General features: G+C 41.2%; 3 protein-coding genes across 4 annotated transcripts; all 3 read left to right on the top strand.

Annotated features, from left to right (window-relative positions):
• Positions 1-758: 758 nt before the first annotated feature.
• Positions 759-8,734, top strand: LOC115407893 (uncharacterized). Of its 2 annotated transcripts, XM_030118461.1 has the most exons (11): positions 759-986; positions 1,532-1,635; positions 1,853-1,927; positions 2,097-2,168; positions 2,902-3,007; positions 3,106-3,158; positions 3,278-5,399; positions 5,594-5,698; positions 6,075-6,125; positions 6,796-6,846; positions 8,601-8,734. In XM_030118461.1, exons 1-11 carry the CDS (start codon positions 818-820, stop codon positions 8,693-8,695), a joined length of 3,003 nt encoding a protein of 1,000 aa, XP_029974321.1. In that variant the 5' UTR covers positions 759-817; the 3' UTR covers positions 8,696-8,734. The 2 variants fall into 2 exon arrangements, with proteins under 2 accessions (XP_029974321.1, XP_029974322.1); XM_030118462.1 differs by lacking the exon at positions 1,853-1,927 and having other exon boundaries at positions 760-986.
• Positions 8,735-9,513: 779 nt separating this feature from the next.
• LOC115407930 (zinc finger protein 182-like) lies at positions 9,514-11,691 on the top strand. Its single transcript, XM_030118507.1, has 2 exons — positions 9,514-9,954; positions 10,272-11,691. Exons 1-2 carry the CDS (start codon positions 9,534-9,536, stop codon positions 11,177-11,179), a joined length of 1,329 nt encoding a protein of 442 aa, XP_029974367.1. The 5' UTR covers positions 9,514-9,533; the 3' UTR covers positions 11,180-11,691.
• Positions 11,692-14,818: 3,127 nt separating this feature from the next.
• Positions 14,819-16,615, top strand: LOC115407953 (zinc finger protein with KRAB and SCAN domains 1-like). Its single transcript, XM_030118532.1, has 2 exons — positions 14,819-15,544; positions 15,808-16,615. Exons 1-2 carry the CDS (start codon positions 15,277-15,279, stop codon positions 16,569-16,571), a joined length of 1,032 nt encoding a protein of 343 aa, XP_029974392.1. The 5' UTR covers positions 14,819-15,276; the 3' UTR covers positions 16,572-16,615.
• Positions 16,616-17,036: the final 421 nt, after the last annotated feature.

Here is a 17,036-nt window from a genome sequence, read left to right as displayed (position 1 = left end):
TGAGCAATTCTGCCTCTTTCATTTTAATTCACTTAAACCACTTCAAAAGTGAAATTGAAAGGAGGAGCATTTCAGTTTTTTTTGTTGTTGTTGTTTGTTAATGGGTCACAATAATTATAGCAATTAAAATGAGTCGAGGAGGCCTTAGGTATTAGATGCTAGTATTCGTTACATAAGAAGAGGCATAAGTGGCGCGCCTTTTAAAATTTTGGGGTAGTTTGTCCTCCCCTGGTGATTTATTATGTTACAGCAAAACTGAAGCCTTTTCAGTGACTCTTGAAGAAAATTAATGATCTTCCTTTGGTCCTCCTGACTCAGTCTGGGCAGCTCAGTGTCAGATATAATGTGTCTGTTGTTATCAGATATCTAGTGATTCTGGTGCTGTAAACCAGTTTTAATGAGAAAGTTAGAGACACATAAAATGTGCCAAATTATTAAGGATTGATTTTTTGGGTGGTTTTGGTTTTACGTTCTATTTAAGTTTCTATATTATTCTCAAAATTATTCCTGACATATTTCTGGAAAATTTACAACAAATCAGGAATGCCAGGCGTTGTTTGTCGTTCGGCATATTTCTGTCTCAGAGGTTATGATTATTAAATGAATGGTAGCAAAATACAAATGACAGTCCATTCATGAAAGAGGTCAGTTTCAGGTGAATTTCCTGCAGTTCCCACCTGTGTCCAGCAGGGGTCAGTATGAAGATAACCGTTGCTTGAGGCCGTCCATGAAAAGCGACAGAAGAAGCAGCTCAGCGGCTGCTTGTTGTTGTTGTTGGAGCAGCTGTGGTTTAAACATTTGTTCGCCTGCAGAAACGATGACTGCAGTTCAGGCTTTGAGAGAGTTTATCAACGAGCGACTGACTGCTGCCGCTGGAGAAATATTCACCGCATTCGAACAAACTATCGTCCGATACGAGGAGGAGATTGCTCGTGAGCGCACATGTTTGGACAACTGGAATCCTCAAATCAAGTTGGACAGAACAGGTATGAAAAAGTCTGAATTAACACGTGAATCTGACTCGTGGAGGATCGTTGCATTTCTTTTAAAGCTAAGGGACAAACAAGGCTGCAGCTGCAACTCTTGTTCAAAGTGAAACTTTCAGTCATAGCGTATGTATCAGAATCAGAATTTGGTGTTTGTCCTGTTTGCAGATGGATTAAGTGACTTATTGACGGTCAGTCTGAGCGAACATGCCAACATGATTGTGGGTTCTTCAGCTTTTACAGTCTGCGTTTAGAAACACTTCCGCAAATCTTTCAGAATGATGATGCGTTCACGTGTTTCTAAGAAAAAACAGATCTGATCCAGGTCACCCTGGAAACTTCAATGGACGTTTCAGAGCTCAGAGAAGATTATGTTGCATCCAGACAGTTTTCTCCTTTGTTTTTTAAGCCACACAGCTACTGGTCAGTCTTTTTATTTATCAATGTTTGTATTTTCAATGTATCCTGCCCTGTCTCTCATTCATCCATCACTGTAAGATATTCACATCCAGCACTTCAGTGACCTTTGTCTTGTTTCCCTCCAGACAGTCCACGGCATGACGTTCATAACCAGGAGACGACGTCCAGTCTGGAGCCGGAGGAACACGAACCTCCACACATTAAAAAAGAGGAGGAGGATCACGATGAGGTGACTGATACTGCTGGTGAATTTGAAAATATCTGCGATCTGAATGTTGAAAATTCGCACAGCTGTGAAATCCTGGAGATCTGTCGTACTTGGTTTTAGTGCTGGAGCTGTTCTGCTACATGACTCCTGACTGATGTTTTCCTTCCTTGCTGATAATTTCATATCACTGCCAGACAAGTGGCAGAAATAAAGATATGAAAGCATTTCCTCTGTTCAGTTCCACGCACACTATAACGAACCGTGTATGGCAGAGTCTGAGAGAAACGTGCCCACCTCAGTACAAGAACTAAAGGCAAGCTTTCACATTGATATTACAGACGCTTGACCCCTTGTTTCTGTGTTCTCTGCTGATTATTAAATGGAGTATCTGCCTGACAAGTGGCACAGTTGTTTTGTTCACAGCAGTAAATCATTTGTTTATGATTTTCTTACATTTGTACTCGTTGTTGAATTATTTACAGGAGCTCTCTGGAGGCACAAGTCAGCCCATGACTGAAGTCTCAGCAACTACGGGTACACCAGAAGATGACAATGTAAGTCGCTTGTATTCTTATAATTTCAAGATTTCCAATCATATTGTCTTTTACTTAATGAGGGTGTTCAGAAGAAGATGGTGTATTTCTGTTCCCACATTGATGATGAGATTATTTGTGTTTACAGCCAGATTACATTACTGCGTTACCTGTGTGCTTATTTAAACCAGGGATATCACACAGTGTGTGTGAGCCTGTGGCTCTGGTTGGGAATCTATTTTATTGTCATTTGGGCGATAAATAACTATTTCAAATGATCAAAGATAGTTATAAATTACTAAAAAGATGTACATAAGATGACCTAAAGGAACCACCCCTGTTCAGGGGAGATGATAGTCAATTTATGGATATCAGTCTCAAAGGACACTAAGCTATTCGAAATAATTAAATTAATAACATTTACTCAAGTTAATAGTAAAAAGAGAGAAACATTTCATTCATTCTTGTGTTCTTTGACACTGTATATTGCTAGCCTCGTAGCATAAATGAGTTGTCATTTTTCCACCAATTTGAGTTATCTGCCTATCTTTACATTTCCACTACTGCTGCATCACCCTTCCTTATTGTGTATGTCCTCAGTCTTTCATAATGCAGGATAGAGTCAAAAATCACATTTACCCACTGTTTATTCTTGTTGTCCAAGAATGTTCAAATAGGACTGAGGTAATATGCTGAGGGGATAGTGATATTTACATTTTTTTTTTTTGAAAGAAATGCGTTTTTGTTTCCTCAGTGCCTCCATAAAGTCGCCTGTGCAGTTGTCAACTCTTTGAACTCTTGTGAAGAGTGCAGCAGAAGACCCTTCTCCAGTCCACAGTGGCTTGGTTTCACATGTCAATGTTAGTGTCGCATCTTTGCCTGCAGTGCCCAGGTGCATCCTGTTGAAAACTGCAGCATCAGTATTACTGACTAATTTTTCATTTCAATGTGCTTTCAGTGTGCTCAAAATCATGGCACAAATCCTGCTTTTTTAAGAGGACATCATCATTGGTATGTTCATTTTCTTCTGTTTTATTTGAGATTTGATGTAAACATTTAAATGTTGGATTATGGCTTTTGCAGAAATATATATTTCAGGTTGATATAAAACTTTGTTTTTCCTTGTGTAGGATGTGAAACCTGATTGTGACCCTCCAAAGAGTAGTGATGACTGCTGCTCAGATGAAGACTGTGTGCCCTGTACATCATGGAGTAGTAATGGATCCCGCTTTGAAGAACTCTGGTTCACCAGCTCTGGTGTTCCTGCGTCAAGTGATGATCCATCTTCCTCCAACACCGATCCAAGCGTACTGCATTGTGAGGCGAGAACAGCTGACTTGGTGTCTTCTAAGCGAAGGAAGAAGAAAGTATCACAACCCATCGACTGCATGGAGGAGGAGGAGGAGGAGGAGGAGGACACTTCCCTATCTGGCAAATTTGACTTTGAAGAAGACCTTGTATCTGATGTTGAATCTTCTAATGATGACCCCAACACAAGCAATACCCAGAGTCCTCCAACAACTGCAGCAATGTCTGAGTTCAACGGAACAGCTAAGATTGCACCAGCCCCAAATGAGTCTTCTTACGCTAAGAATAATTACTGTTATGTTTGCAAGACGCCTCAGTCTAAAATCGCTCGTCACCTTAAAAAGCATGAGAAAGAAGAACCGGCTATTGCTGAAGCATTTTCGCTTCCAAAGTACTCCAAAGAGAGAAAAAAGTTGCTCGAGAAGTTGCGCAACAAAGGTAATTTTGAACATAATCAAGAAGTTCTCACAAATAATGATGGACTGCTGAAAGTAAAAAGAAGATCGAAACAAGCTGAAAGCTCTTCAAATAGCAAAATGTACGTACACTGTGTGTATTGCAAAGGCATGTTCATCCGTAATTCGCTCTGGCGCCACTCACGTAGTTGCCCCGCAAAGAGAGTCTCACAATCTCAAGCGACTGGTAAAGTCACATGTTTGCCTCTGGCTGATATTGCACAGACCACGTGCACCCAAGCAGTTATACCTGGAGTGTGGAAGCTTCTTAAAAGTCTAAAGGAAGATGAGATCGCATCTGTAGTTCAGAATGATTTCCTCTTATTGCAACTGAGTCAGTCTCTCTTTAACAAACATGGAAGTGATCCAACAAAATCTGAGTATATGAGACAGAGGATTCGGGAAATGGGCAGACTGCTGTTAACCTTGAGGAAAAAATCAGTTTTCAGCTTTGAAGAGGCTACAAAACCAAAGAATTTCCAAAAAGTCATTGCAGCTGTGAAAACAGTTGCTGGTTATGATGAGAAGAAGAAGTGCTATCGCACACAAAGTCTTGCTCTGAATTTGGGATACTCTCTTAAGAAAATTGGTGACATTCTTCTCTGTAGGGCCATTGCTGCAGAGGATGAAGGGATGATAAAATTGGCTGAACAGTTCACACAGCTCTGCACAAAAGAATGGGCAAGACTTGTCCCCAACAAGGCTCTTGCTTCTTTGACCAAATCAAAGCTTGATAAACCATCGACCTTACCGTTCACAGAGGATGTTCAACGTTTGCACCAGTATCTGGAGAAGAAATCAGCTGACGCTGTAAAATCCCTGAAAGAGAACGAGTCTCCACGGACTTATGCAGAGCTCGCCAGGTTGACTCTTGCTCAAATGATTCTCATCAACAGACATTCCCCAGGACAGATCTCAAAAATAACGCTTGAGTCTTTTAAAAAAAGAAAGCGGACTGAGCTTCGTGAGGACGTAGCTGCTAGCCTCTCACAGTTTGAACAAAAGCTCGCCAAGTACTCCAGCAGGGTAGAAATCATGGACAAGAAAGGGACAAAGGCTGCTGTTTTAGTTAACCCTGAGGTCCTCAGTGCAGCAACACTTCTTGTAGAAAAAAGAGACGCATGTGATGTACGCAAGGACAATCCCTTCCTGTTTGGACGGCCAAAGTGTCCCTCCACTAGTCACTACAGTGGACAGGACTGCATCAGGAAGTTTGCAGTCGAGTGCGGTTCAAAGAATCCTGAACATCTCGTCTGTACACAGCTCCACAAGCATGTGGCAACATTGTGTCAAATCCTCAGCCTCAAGGACAATGAGCTGGACCAACTGGCCAACTTTTTGGGACACGATATTCCGATCCGCAGAGACTTTCTTCGACTGCCGGAGGCGACTGTAGAAATGGCAAGAATCTCAAAGCTTCTACTGGCAATGGAGAATGGCTCTCTCGCTGAATTCCAGGGAAAGTCTTTTGATGAGATTCAGGTTGAAGGTATGTAGTGTTTTTTTTTTCTTTTTTTTTTTTTTAATTGGACATGTTAATACATCTTTATGGAGTGTCAGAGTAAACATGCATCACAGTTTTGTTTTAGTCATTACAAATTCATTAAATATAAAAGCATGCATAGTGTCCCCACTTGCCACAACAATCATTGTTTTTTTTTTATCAATCCTACATTTCTTTAGATCTATTGGACCCAGAGCTGGACGGGGGTGAGCAACGTGGAGGTAACGACCGAAACGATGGCGGCACAGATGGCGATAAGTCAGATCGTGCTCTTGGACCAAGGGGTAGGCACTGATTATCTTCCAGAATTTATTGAGGGCATATTGTGTATGAGAACCATAGAGAATAATATCTAATAATGAAAATCAACATGTTGCAACTTCTTCTTGTGCTAATTGATCCGCCAAGTTTACAAGGTATGACATAAAATGTCATTTCTAGGTCAAACAATGAGCCAAAGGGGTTTTGCTTTTTGACTGCCTATAGCCCTGATACTGTCAATTGTATTAAGAAGGTGTTTTAACAGACTGTTCATATGTATCCAGATCGCAGAATCAAAACGTTTGTTATAGGCTGGCTTGCAAAGCTTTTCAAAAGGAAAGTTCAGATGTAAGAAGCAGAAAGTTTTGGAGGATTTATTATTATGTAATTTTTTTGTAGGGAAAAGAAAAAGGATGGTATCGACTCAGGATGAGACCAAAGGTTCCAAAGGTAAGGTTTTTCAGTCTTATTTTTTTAAGCTGTTGCAAAGTTTCAGCGGGTGATTCCAGAAATAAGTTTATTATAAAGAGAGTGGAGCCCAAAGTGTCCTAAGAAAATATCCTGCACACCATGACACCACCAGCAGCAGCCTGAACTTGACCCGACCATCTGAATGTGGCATAAGAAATGAAGACTGATCAGACCAGGCAACAGGGTTCTAATCTTCTGTGGTTCTCTTCTGGTGAGCTTGTGTGAGGAGTGGCACATGTTGTGTACCTCATAAATTATCTGGTGTGTGTATATTATAATATAACGTGATTAAAAAGAACTGATAACAGTAATGTTAAGATTCCAGATCATTCAGCAGCATTGGTAAGAGTAGTACAGTACTCAGCAGAGTACTTTCGCCAGAGGTTTTGAGGACTTCGGCTTGCTCCTGAAGAGCAGCAGCCTTTAGTTGCTGAAAACTGTTCCTGTATGTTTAGGTTACCACTAAACTGCTGTTTTACTTCAAACTGCCCAAAATGCCCTCTCTTAAGTGCTGCTTTTATGTTCTCAAACCTGAAATTTTGTCTCCAGAAAGGATTGAAGGCACACACATCCAAACTCGACCATCTAAATTCTAAACAAATAGAAATACTACACAGCTTGGACTATTAATATTTCTTTGTCCCTTTAGAAAAAAGAAAAAGGATTAAATCGACCCAGGATGAGGCCAAGACTTCCAACGGTATGATTTTTAATTTTCATTTATCTTAAAGCGATACTTCAACATTTTAGCAAATTGGCCCATTTAGCGCAATTCATTAGTCATTTCAAACAGTATACTTACTTTTTTTGTGAGGGCGAGCTGTTGTTTATTCAGAGGTGAGTCGGGGAAGGTTTTCGGGACGGACACAATGGAAGTGGATGGTATTTTGGTTCCCCCTCGTCAAACTCATCAAATACACAATCCAACAACCCCAAAACACTTTGGTGGACATGTTATAATCCGCACATTCACTACGCTGTGGAATATTAATGCAAAATTACGAGATTGAGTTGTTTATGCGAAGATTGCTAAGACGGAACTACTTGTCTGGGCGTAGTGATTTCAAAAGAACAAGTAGTTCCCAGTATTTGCTTCAGTGTCGTAACGCTACAATATTATTTGTTGGTGTTCCACAGCGTAGTGAATGTGAGGATTATAATTTGCCCACCAAAGTGTTTTGGGGTTGTTGGATTGTGTATTTGATGAGTTTGACGAGGGGGAACAAAAATACCATCCACTTCCATTGTGTCCGTCCCGAAAACCTTCCCCGATTCACCTCTGAATAAACAACAGCTCGCCCTCACAAAAACAGTAAGTATGCTGTTCGAAATGACTAAGGAATTGCGCTAAATGGGCCAATTTGCCAAAATGTTGAAGTATCGCTTTAAGCTGTAGTAATGGTTCAGAGGGTCCTTCCAGAAATTGCATTTGAAAACTCTTATTGTCAGGCTGGGATTGAACAGAGTGATTTTCTAAAATAATCCCTGGACACAATTTTGTTTCTGAACAAAATTATCTGGAGGGCCGATGAAATTAATAACTGTTGGAGAAAAGAAAAATCTTGAAAATATGGTGAGGATGGGTTGATGTCGGCATCTCGAGCAATGAAGATGGCAAATAACCAAATAACAGACTTTCTTCCATCCAAGCTTAAAGCAGGGTGAAAAAAAAATGGCAAGAAAAATGTCTGGTTCTGTTGAACCAGTTGTTTAAGGAAAGAGTTCCAATAGACACAACCTCTCAGTTCATGATTTATTTAACTGCCTACAGTTTACATTATTTACAGACATGCCAGGAATTGGAAAAACTATACACTCTGCCATCAATTATAAAAAGTTTCTTTATGTTTGGAATTCAAAAAACCATTAAAACAAAGATTATATCTCACATATATGAATGAACAGTGGTTTGAATGTTCAGGAAAAGTGGGAATTAGAAATGAACACATTAATTTCAGATGAGTGGGAACTGTCATATAGATACACAAGGTAATAAACCGAGGAAAGAGTTCACATAGTAAGTTCAGATGAGATTCTTTAGGACGCTTTTAGTTTCATCCACATTTGGGGGCCAGGTGGGAGACCATAGTCATACTGTATATTCTGGGGCTGTGTGTTCTTTGAACATCTTACTTTCTAACAGGGATATTGACAGACATTCTAGAAAATAGACAGATATTATTACTGAGAATTCTTCATTTAGTGGCCAAAAATATGGTCTCTCACGGTCTTCTCCTGAAGCCGCAGCCCTTCAGTAACGTTACACATAAAAACAGAGGTATTCTTGTTTCAGTGGTCATCAGTTACTTCTTTTCTTACCATGTGATACATGTGGAAGAGAGAATTATGTTCGTTTTTTTCTCTCGTGTAAATGTGAAAAATGTGAACAATCTTGGTGATTTATTTCTTACTTTATCTTTTTTTTTCTCTTCCTCTCATTCTCTGTTGAAATAGTGGCTACCACGACATTAGACACATGGGAAACAGATATCCAGATAATGGACATCTGGTCATTGATGGAAGATCAAGATCTGTGGACGGACCCTTAGCAGTCATGCAGTGATGCTGATACTACTGTGAATGTCTGAAATGCTGATTGCACTGTTGGACCAAACTTAATGAAAGGAAATAAGTTGCAAAAAAACTATTTACGCAATTGTGTTCGTTCACTGTTTCCTTGAAACATTTGATACCAGTGTGACTAGATGAGATGGTGTATCAACAGTAAGCAACTCTGCTGTTGTTGTTTTACATGGGGTTTTGAAATTTGAAATTTCTTTTACCTAACTGAGTTCATCAGTGGGCAGCCACAGTATGACGCTCTGGGTAGCTGGTGAGTGTCAAGGCTTTTGCTCGAGGACCCATTGTGCATATTCATGGCTTGTTAGGAAGCCGGAATACCCAGAAGAAACCAGCGCTTGGAGAGAACATGCAAACTCCACACAGAAAGGGGATGGCCAGTATTTGAACAGGACCTTCTTGAGGTGATGCGAGAGTGCCAAACACTGTTCCACTGTGGTTTACTTACTGGTATTACCTGTGTGAAGTCATGAAAGACTCTGGGAGATTTTATACATTTCAAGTTCAAGTTTTTTTTTTTTTTTTTTTTTACAGTAATTTATCCAAAATTGCCATTAAAATGATCAAATAACCCTGGTCACAATTGTTGCAATATTTTAAATGCGCTGTAAAGAGGCAAACCAATTTTCATGATAAATCCAGAGACTCTTAAATTTGCCAAATCATTAATTAAGAATTTTTTGATTAGCTTTACAAGTTTCTAACTTTGACAATGATTAGTTTGTTATTGTTTCCCAAATTATTCCTGGCATCTTGATAAAAAAAAATCCACAACCCATCCAAAATTTCAAACATTGTCTGTCATTCATGATCAATAAATCAATAGTTGTAAAATACACAGGACAATCCATTCATGAAAAGGCTCTTATTTCAGGTGCAGCTCCTAACCTGCAGTTCGCCCTGTGTCCAGCAGGTGTCAGTGTGATGCTGAATGACGTTTGTGATCCTCTTGCAAGAACACTAGAGAAGAAGCAGGCTGCATTGTTTATTAGTCAGTGTTGCTGGTGGCTGTTTGGGGCTCTGTGGGTTCGCGGCTGTTCATCTCCTGCTGTCACGATGAGTTCAGTTCAAGCTTTTAGGGATTTTATCAACGAGCGACTGAAAGCTGCTGCTGGAGAAATATTCGCCGTCTTTGAACAAACTGTCGTCCAGTACGAGGAGGAGATTGATCGCCACCGCAGACTGCTGGAACTCTGCTGGAAACCTCAAATCAAGTTACACAGAACAGGTATGAAAAAAGTCTGAATGAACTCTCACTTGTCGAGGATCTCCATCAGGATGGCTGTGTTTGGTTTATACGGATGCAGGGTTTGTGTTTATGTTTCTCGGACTCCCAACTCCATTCATCACTGACTCTTCTTCACTCGCTACCTCAAGTCAACAGCAACAGCACATCAGGGATGGAGGGTTGGTAGTACTTGATGAAACTATTTTTTCCACACAGACTGCCCAGTAAAGTTGTTGACATTGGTGTTTTATTGAAGAGCCATATCCTGACAAAGAAACGTAAGTCACATTTTATGTTGTATTTTTTCCTCCCTCCAGAGCTTCCACAGCACCATGACTGTACGGAGGAGCAGCTCTTTCACCAGGAAACAAACGACTGCAGAGAGCAGGAGGAACCAGAACCTCCACTGATACAGGAACAAGAACAACCAGGACTTCTCCAGTTCAAAGAGGAACCAGAAACTCCACAGAATGAGCAGCACGAGGAATTCAGTCCCATCCAGGAGGGAGAGCAGCTTATTCTGAAGTTTGAAGGTGATGCCTTTATTGTACCTTCTACTGACAAACAAAGTGGCCTGAGTGAACCAGAAGTAGTTCCGGACACTGAGCAGTTCCTCTCTGATGACTGTGAATCAACTACAAATGCACACCTGAAAAAACTCTGCACATTTCATGGTGACAGTGTGGAAAACTTTCCTGTGGCAGAGCAGCAGGCTGAAGATGAGAAGATTCTCTGTGAGGAAACATGGAGTAAAACTGTCTGTAAAAAACGTGACTTATGTCTGAACTTAGGAACTGTCACTGATAAGAAGAGACTCATTTGTGAACTTTGTGGGAAAAGTTACAGCCGACAGGATTTTTTGACCAGTCACATGAGAGCTCACACAGGTGAGAAGCTGTATTCTTGTGAAACATGTGGGAAAGGTTTCAACAAACGGAATAAGTTTATGAGTCACAAGAGAACTCACACTGGTGAGAAGCCACATACTTGTGAATCATGTGGAAAAAGTTTCAGTCAAAAGAATAATTTGTCCAGCCACATGAGAACTCACACAGGTGAGAAGCCATTTCCTTGTGAAATCTGTGGCAAAAGTTTCAGTCGAAAGAGTAATTTGTTGGTCCATGTGAGACGCCACACAGGTGAAAAGCGTGATTCTTGTAAAACGCGGGAACAGTTTCCAGCATGCATATCAGTTGTTGATACACATGAGAACTCACACAGGTGAGAAGCCGCCTTCAAGCGAAACGTGGAAAATGTTTCAGTCAACAGGTAGTTTGTGGCACCATGTGAAAACCCACAAAGAGATGAAGTCATGAAAGACTCTGTCAGATCTCATTCAAGAAGTTCAGCTGGAGCCCAAAATAAGCTGTGCTCCAGTTGAAAGGAAACGGTGAAAAGATTATAGAAAAAGGTGCTTTCAACTTGTGTTGAATTACTGAGAGGCTGACAGACACTTCCCCAGTTGCATAATGACTCTTTCAGGAGCACATTTCGTTTTTATTTCTAGCATGATTGTCTTTTTTTGTTTGGATTTTGTCAAATCTTCCATGAGCAGATGTGGACTTTGTATACATGGAAGTAAAATGTTGGTATGAATCCATTTTGGTTTTGTTATAATGGGGTTTTTTTTCAACATGAGCCATTCATAATTTCCCATTTTTCCCACAGTTTTTACACTACTTAGGGGGAAAAAACCCAAAAAACTGTCTACTTGCAACGCACTGCTTGCCCGCTGAAATAAAATGTCTGAAAATGTTAATGCAATACGGTACATCTGGAGAATGACACTGATTACATTCATCAAAATATGTCATCCATTTGTTAAACTTTATTTGGAACAATCTAAAAAAAATATACAAACAGGATCCTTTAGTGTTCATCCAAAAACCTTTATTGGCTGTAATAGTGAAAAGGGAGGTTGTTACATCCTACATTGTATTTAGCCATTCTTCAAATCTTATTTATTCTGCTAGTTAATTGGCTGAATTCATCATGAAGATAATTTCATCCATACTGGTCAAAACTGTTGCAATGTGTTAAAGGTGCTCTAAACAGAGAAACCAGTTTTAACTAGTAGGTCAGAGACACATATTTGCTGAATCATTAATGTTTGAATTTGTGAATGAACTCTAGATTCGACATACATTTCTAACTTTGACAGTTATTGGTTGGATATGGTTTCCAAAGTGATTGTGGCATCTTTGTGGCAAATTTACACTTAGTGAGATATTCGAGTAATTGCCTGTCTTTCAAAAGATTTGCTAGTGGTCCTCCAAATGGTGAGAGAAGAAGCAACTTTTGAGGATGTTTGGAGTTTCTGCTGTGGTGCACAATGTGCACAGTCAACAGTGTCCAGTGTTTCCCCTAGGTTGAGAATTTACTTGTGGTGGTGGGCCGGGCGGTGTAGGAGGACGTTGCGGTCTTTGATAAGTGCATTCACAATAACCTAGTCAAACTGGTTTACGAACCATGTATTATTTATTCTAGATACATCTTAAGCCTGCTTTAACATAAACAGAACCAAAAAGAAAAGCGAAATAAAAAAAATGAAGGAAAAATAGCCATTTAAAGCCACTTGCAAAGCTAGTTGCAAAGCTGACAGTTTGTGTCAGAGCAGTGTATTTTTCTTGGTTTTGTAAAAAAGATCTCCAATGCCTTTCGGTACGGAAAGGATCGGGGGTCAGGTCCATTTATGCTGATGCGCATGCATGCAGCAAGATGCTCCCCTTGCAGCCTGTTCCTCAGTTCAGTTTTGATCTAAAAGAGAAAAAAAACTTGCATAACCATAATGCAAAAGAGCACAAGAAAATTAACTGAAATTATTCACATTGTGCTCTTATGCATTATGGTTTAAATCACTTACTAGAGCTGGGCGATATGGCCTCAAATCAATATCACGATAATATTAAGCAGTTCACCTCGATAACGATAAATGGACGATAATTATCTACTTGGGGGGGCATTTAATCACAGCTTTTTATTGTACTGGATTAAATTTATGACAGCTTATTGTGGGCTCAGGTGGTGCAAACATTATTATTATTTTATTTCTCATTAAATGGGGTCAATTTTCTTGAAATGCTATTACATTTATCAAGATTAGGATACAAAGCATATCTACGTATCCTAACTTTCACAGCAACAGACGTCCAAATCCGACAGAACTCTGCTGGTGATGTAAATGTCTTCTCTGTGGGCTTTAGGGAAAATCCGATGACTGGAAGACTATAGAAAATTATTAATGTTCCGTGGTTCCAGATGTTTCCAGTGTGATGTGGTGTTTTGAGCAGCTGAGAATGGAACACAACTGGACGTCTACCTGTCCCTGAATTACAAATGAGCCCAACTTATTTGTTTACAATCTCCTCAGTTTCCTGTCCACACAGCATCGCTTCAGGAAATATCTACATCCACGCAACATAACAAGGACTCAAAACGATGTAGTTCACCCGCCAGGCCTTCCGATGGCGCTGTCACTCTGACACAGCAACTCCAAAATGGAGAAGAAGACACGGAGCAGGACTCGGAGCTGCACACGCAGCGTCATATAAACAAACACAACACCAGAACATACAGCCTGCTCAATAAAACAGCATGAGGAGCTTCTGCAGGAAAAATCAGCCAATCGAGCTGATTATAAGTTTTACTGTCCGGGACGGTCGACCAGCATTAATCTGCAGCCTGCAGGCTGTTAGCCTGTAGCCGGTAGCGGCTAAACTAGCATGCTTCCATGCTATGTGTCCAGAGATCAGAGTACACGGGGGTGCGCGAGCCTGACACCCAGTGTCCCCCGTCGCCGCCACGGCGTTCCTACGCCGACAACCCTACGCCGCTACTGAACATATCTTGCTCCTGCGTCAAGGGAACGCCCTCCTCTGCCAAGCTGCTGGCAGTCACAACAACAATGCGGCTTCCGTAGCTCCGGCTTTACCTAGACATAGATCTATAGAAATAGATTTCTAGACGTACGTATCTAGACACGCGTGCATTTACCGAACATATATCTGCATATATGACATATCTGGCGACACCGAGCTGTCGTGGAGGAGAGGCTGAGCGGACCGTGATGAAATATTGGTGAAACTAATGAGCTTTTGGACGATTAAAGCCGTTTTCGGAGCGGCTATACACATAGCCCCGTCTGCTAACAGTGCTAACACTGCTAACAGTATAGGGATGTGCGCCGCTCAATTTTGGATCTATATTTCTCCCGAAGCACTGTTCGGGCCAGAAAAGTTTTCCGGGTGAGTTCTACTTTATTCTATAAACAACGCGAAAGCGGACCAATCACAGCCCTCGACGTTCACGTCACCACGCGTCGAAACGACGCAAAGTCACAATTTTCGGGAGGCGCACGTCAAGCCTCGACGTAGCCCGACGTAGCCCGTCGTAGGGCTACGACGTCTACGTCGTAGGAACGACGTAGCGGCGACGGGGAAGTATACTGAGGCCTTAACAGTGCTAACACTGCTAACAATATGGGGATGTGCGCCGCTCAATTTTGGATCTCAATTTCTCCCGAAGCACTGTTCGGATCAGAAAAGCATTTCGGGTGAGTTCTACTTTATTCTATAAACAACGCGAAAGCGGACCAATCACAGCCCTCGACGTTCACGTCACCACGCGTCGAAACGACGCGAAGTCACAATTTTCGGGAGGCGCACGTCAAGCCCCGACGTAGCCCGACGTAGCCCGTCGTAGGGCTACGACGTCTACGTCGTAGGAACGACGTAGCGGCGACGGGGAAGTATACTGAGGCCTTTAGAGACAGACCGCGCGTTTTTTTTTTTTTTTTCATTCATCTTCTTGGGCGGGTGTCAATCTACTTGGGCGGCCCGCCCAAGTAAAGTGTATGTAGGGGAAACTCTGGTGTCATTTGTTGGTATACATGCGAAGCCACAAAGCTGAGAAGCTGTACTCTTGTGAAATGTCTCGTCATGAAAAACTCAAAACCAGACCCGGTTACAATTCACCTTTTTACGCAGAATGTAGCCAAGATATTTGATTTGTGTATGTTGCTTTAATGGTGTGCGTGTTCCCCGAATGATTGATTTTTATGGGTGAACTTTAGATTCTATAGCTACAATTTTCTAAGCTTGACAGTGATTCACCAAATTATTTCTGGCATCTTTCTGGTAAAATTACAATCGGTTCCAATGTTCCTCATGCACAGAATTTTATCAAATGTTTGTCTCTCACAGATTATGATCATTACATTGATAGTTGTAATATACAGAACATTTCCTTCGTAAAAGAGCCAACTACAGTATTTGAGGCGCGGCGAATGTCCTGCAGTTCCTGCTACGTCCAGCAGGTGTCAATATGAAGCAAGGTGCTGTTTGTGATCCTCCCAAAGAGGCGAGAGAAGAAGAAACAGTTGCGGCGGCTCTCACGCGGTCTGGAGCTGGATTATCTCCTGCCACAAAAATGGGTTCCGTTCAGGCTTTGAGAGAGTTTATCAACGAGCGACTGGCTGCCGCTGCGCTGGAAATATTCACCGTGTTTGAACAAACTATCGTCCAGTACGGAGAGGAGATTGGTCGTCAGCGCAATTTGCTGCAAAACAACCGGGAACCTGAGATCAAAACAGGTATGTCGTATAATCACCATTAGACTGAGAAAAGCATTTGTTTAGGTAATGCCACATTATCAAACATATCTGTCTATCAAATCATGTCCGTAGAAAATGAATAAGCTGAACTGAAACTAGGGGACCGGTTTGTTTTGGGATCTGACCAACAGAGAGCCCCTCCCCCCAATAACCTAACCCCTTTTATATCCAAATGAAAGTTTTTAATTTTACGACTTGAGTACCACTTATTTTGTGCTTTTTTTCCCCTTTTGTCTCTCCAGAGCTTCCACAGCACCGTGACTGGAGAGAGGAGCAGCTTTTTAAGCAGGAAACAACCTACTGTCTACAGCAGGAAGAACCAGAACCTCGATTGATCAAAGAGGAACAAGAAGAACCAGAGCTTCTGCAGTTTAAAGAGCACCAGGAGGAACCAGAACCTCCCCAGATTGAGGAGCACAAGGACTTTGGTACCTCCCAGGAGGGAGAGCAGCTTATTCTGAAGTTTAAAGGTGATGCCTTTCCTGTACCTTCCATTGAGGAGCAAAATGGCCCGAATGAAACTGAAGTACCAGACACTGAGCACTTCCTCTCTCTTGACTCTGAAGTCCATGCTGTGAAACATGTTGACTCACAATCAACTAGAAATGCAAAGCTCAAAAAAGTCAAATTATGCCAGAAATTAAACAGTGTCACTAATAAGAAAGAGATTATTGGTGAAATCTGTGGGAAAAGTTACAGCCAACAAAGCGAATTGCTGGTCCACATGAGATCTCACACGGGTGAGAAGTCCTATTCCTGTAAAACGTGTGGTAAAAGTTTCTCCTCAAACTGTTATTTGGTGCGCCACATGAGAACTCACACGGGTGAGAAGCCATACTCTTGTGAAATATGTGGGAAAAATTTCAGTGACAAGAGTAACTTGTCGGCCCACATGAGAATTCACACAGGTGAAAAGCCATTTTCTTGTGAAATCTGTGGCAAGCGTTTCAGTCGACAGGCAACCTTGCTTCGCCACATGAAGATCCATAAAGAAATGAAATCATGAAAGACACAAATCTTATTGATGTAGTCCATTTGGAGCCCAAAATCACAAGGAAATGTTATTTATTTTAACACTATGGAGACTGTGCTTCTGGAAGATCGTTGTTTAAACAATCCATTGTTGCATCCTGAATCTTAGACAATCACATTTAATTTTTGTTTCTAATTTTTGTTTCATTTTTGGGTGTGTTTTGAAAGAAGTTGCATTAAACTTCTTGTGTGAGCAGATGTCAGGTAAGAAGCCGCTTTCCTGTGAAACGTGTGGAAAATGTTTCAGTCAACAGAGTAGTTTGTGGCGCCATGTGAAAACCCTCAAAGAGATGAAGTCATAAAAGACTCTGACAGATTTCATTCAAGAAGTTCAGCTGGAGCCCAAAATTAAAAGATGTCCTCCAGTGAGAAGATTATAGAAAAAGGTGCTTTCAACTTGTGTTGAATTTCTGAGAGGCTGACAGACACTTCCCCAGTT

Source organism: Salarias fasciatus, chromosome 20 (assembly GCF_902148845.1).
Source record: "Salarias fasciatus chromosome 20, fSalaFa1.1, whole genome shotgun sequence".
Taxonomy (NCBI): Eukaryota; Metazoa; Chordata; class Actinopteri; order Blenniiformes; family Blenniidae; genus Salarias; species Salarias fasciatus.
The sequence above is the reverse complement of the archived record's forward strand: the minus strand, read 5'-3'. Positions and strand labels throughout refer to the sequence as shown.

What these genes read in the sequence shown, in the direction of transcription:
- LOC115407930 (XM_030118507.1), top strand. Translation starts at nt 9,534, where the DNA reads ATGATCAATAAATCAATAGTTGTAAAATACACAGGACAATCCATTCAT. An exon ending in AATCAAGTTACACAGAACAG is followed by an intron (nt 9,955 to 10,271) that starts GTATGAAAAAAG and finishes TCCTCCCTCCAG; the next exon opens with AGCTTCCACAGCACCATGAC.
- LOC115407953 (XM_030118532.1), top strand. Translation starts at nt 15,277, where the DNA reads ATGAAGCAAGGTGCTGTTTGTGATCCTCCCAAAGAGGCGAGAGAAGAA. An exon ending in GGAACCTGAGATCAAAACAG is followed by an intron (nt 15,545 to 15,807) that starts GTATGTCGTATA and finishes TTGTCTCTCCAG; the next exon opens with AGCTTCCACAGCACCGTGAC.
- LOC115407893 (XM_030118461.1), top strand. Translation starts at nt 818, where the DNA reads ATGACTGCAGTTCAGGCTTTGAGAGAGTTTATCAACGAGCGACTGACT. An exon ending in GCTTGGTTTCACATGTCAAT is followed by an intron (nt 3,008 to 3,105) that starts GTTAGTGTCGCA and finishes ATGTGCTTTCAG; the next exon opens with TGTGCTCAAAATCATGGCAC. An exon ending in TTAAGAGGACATCATCATTG is followed by an intron (nt 3,159 to 3,277) that starts GTATGTTCATTT and finishes TTCCTTGTGTAG; the next exon opens with GATGTGAAACCTGATTGTGA.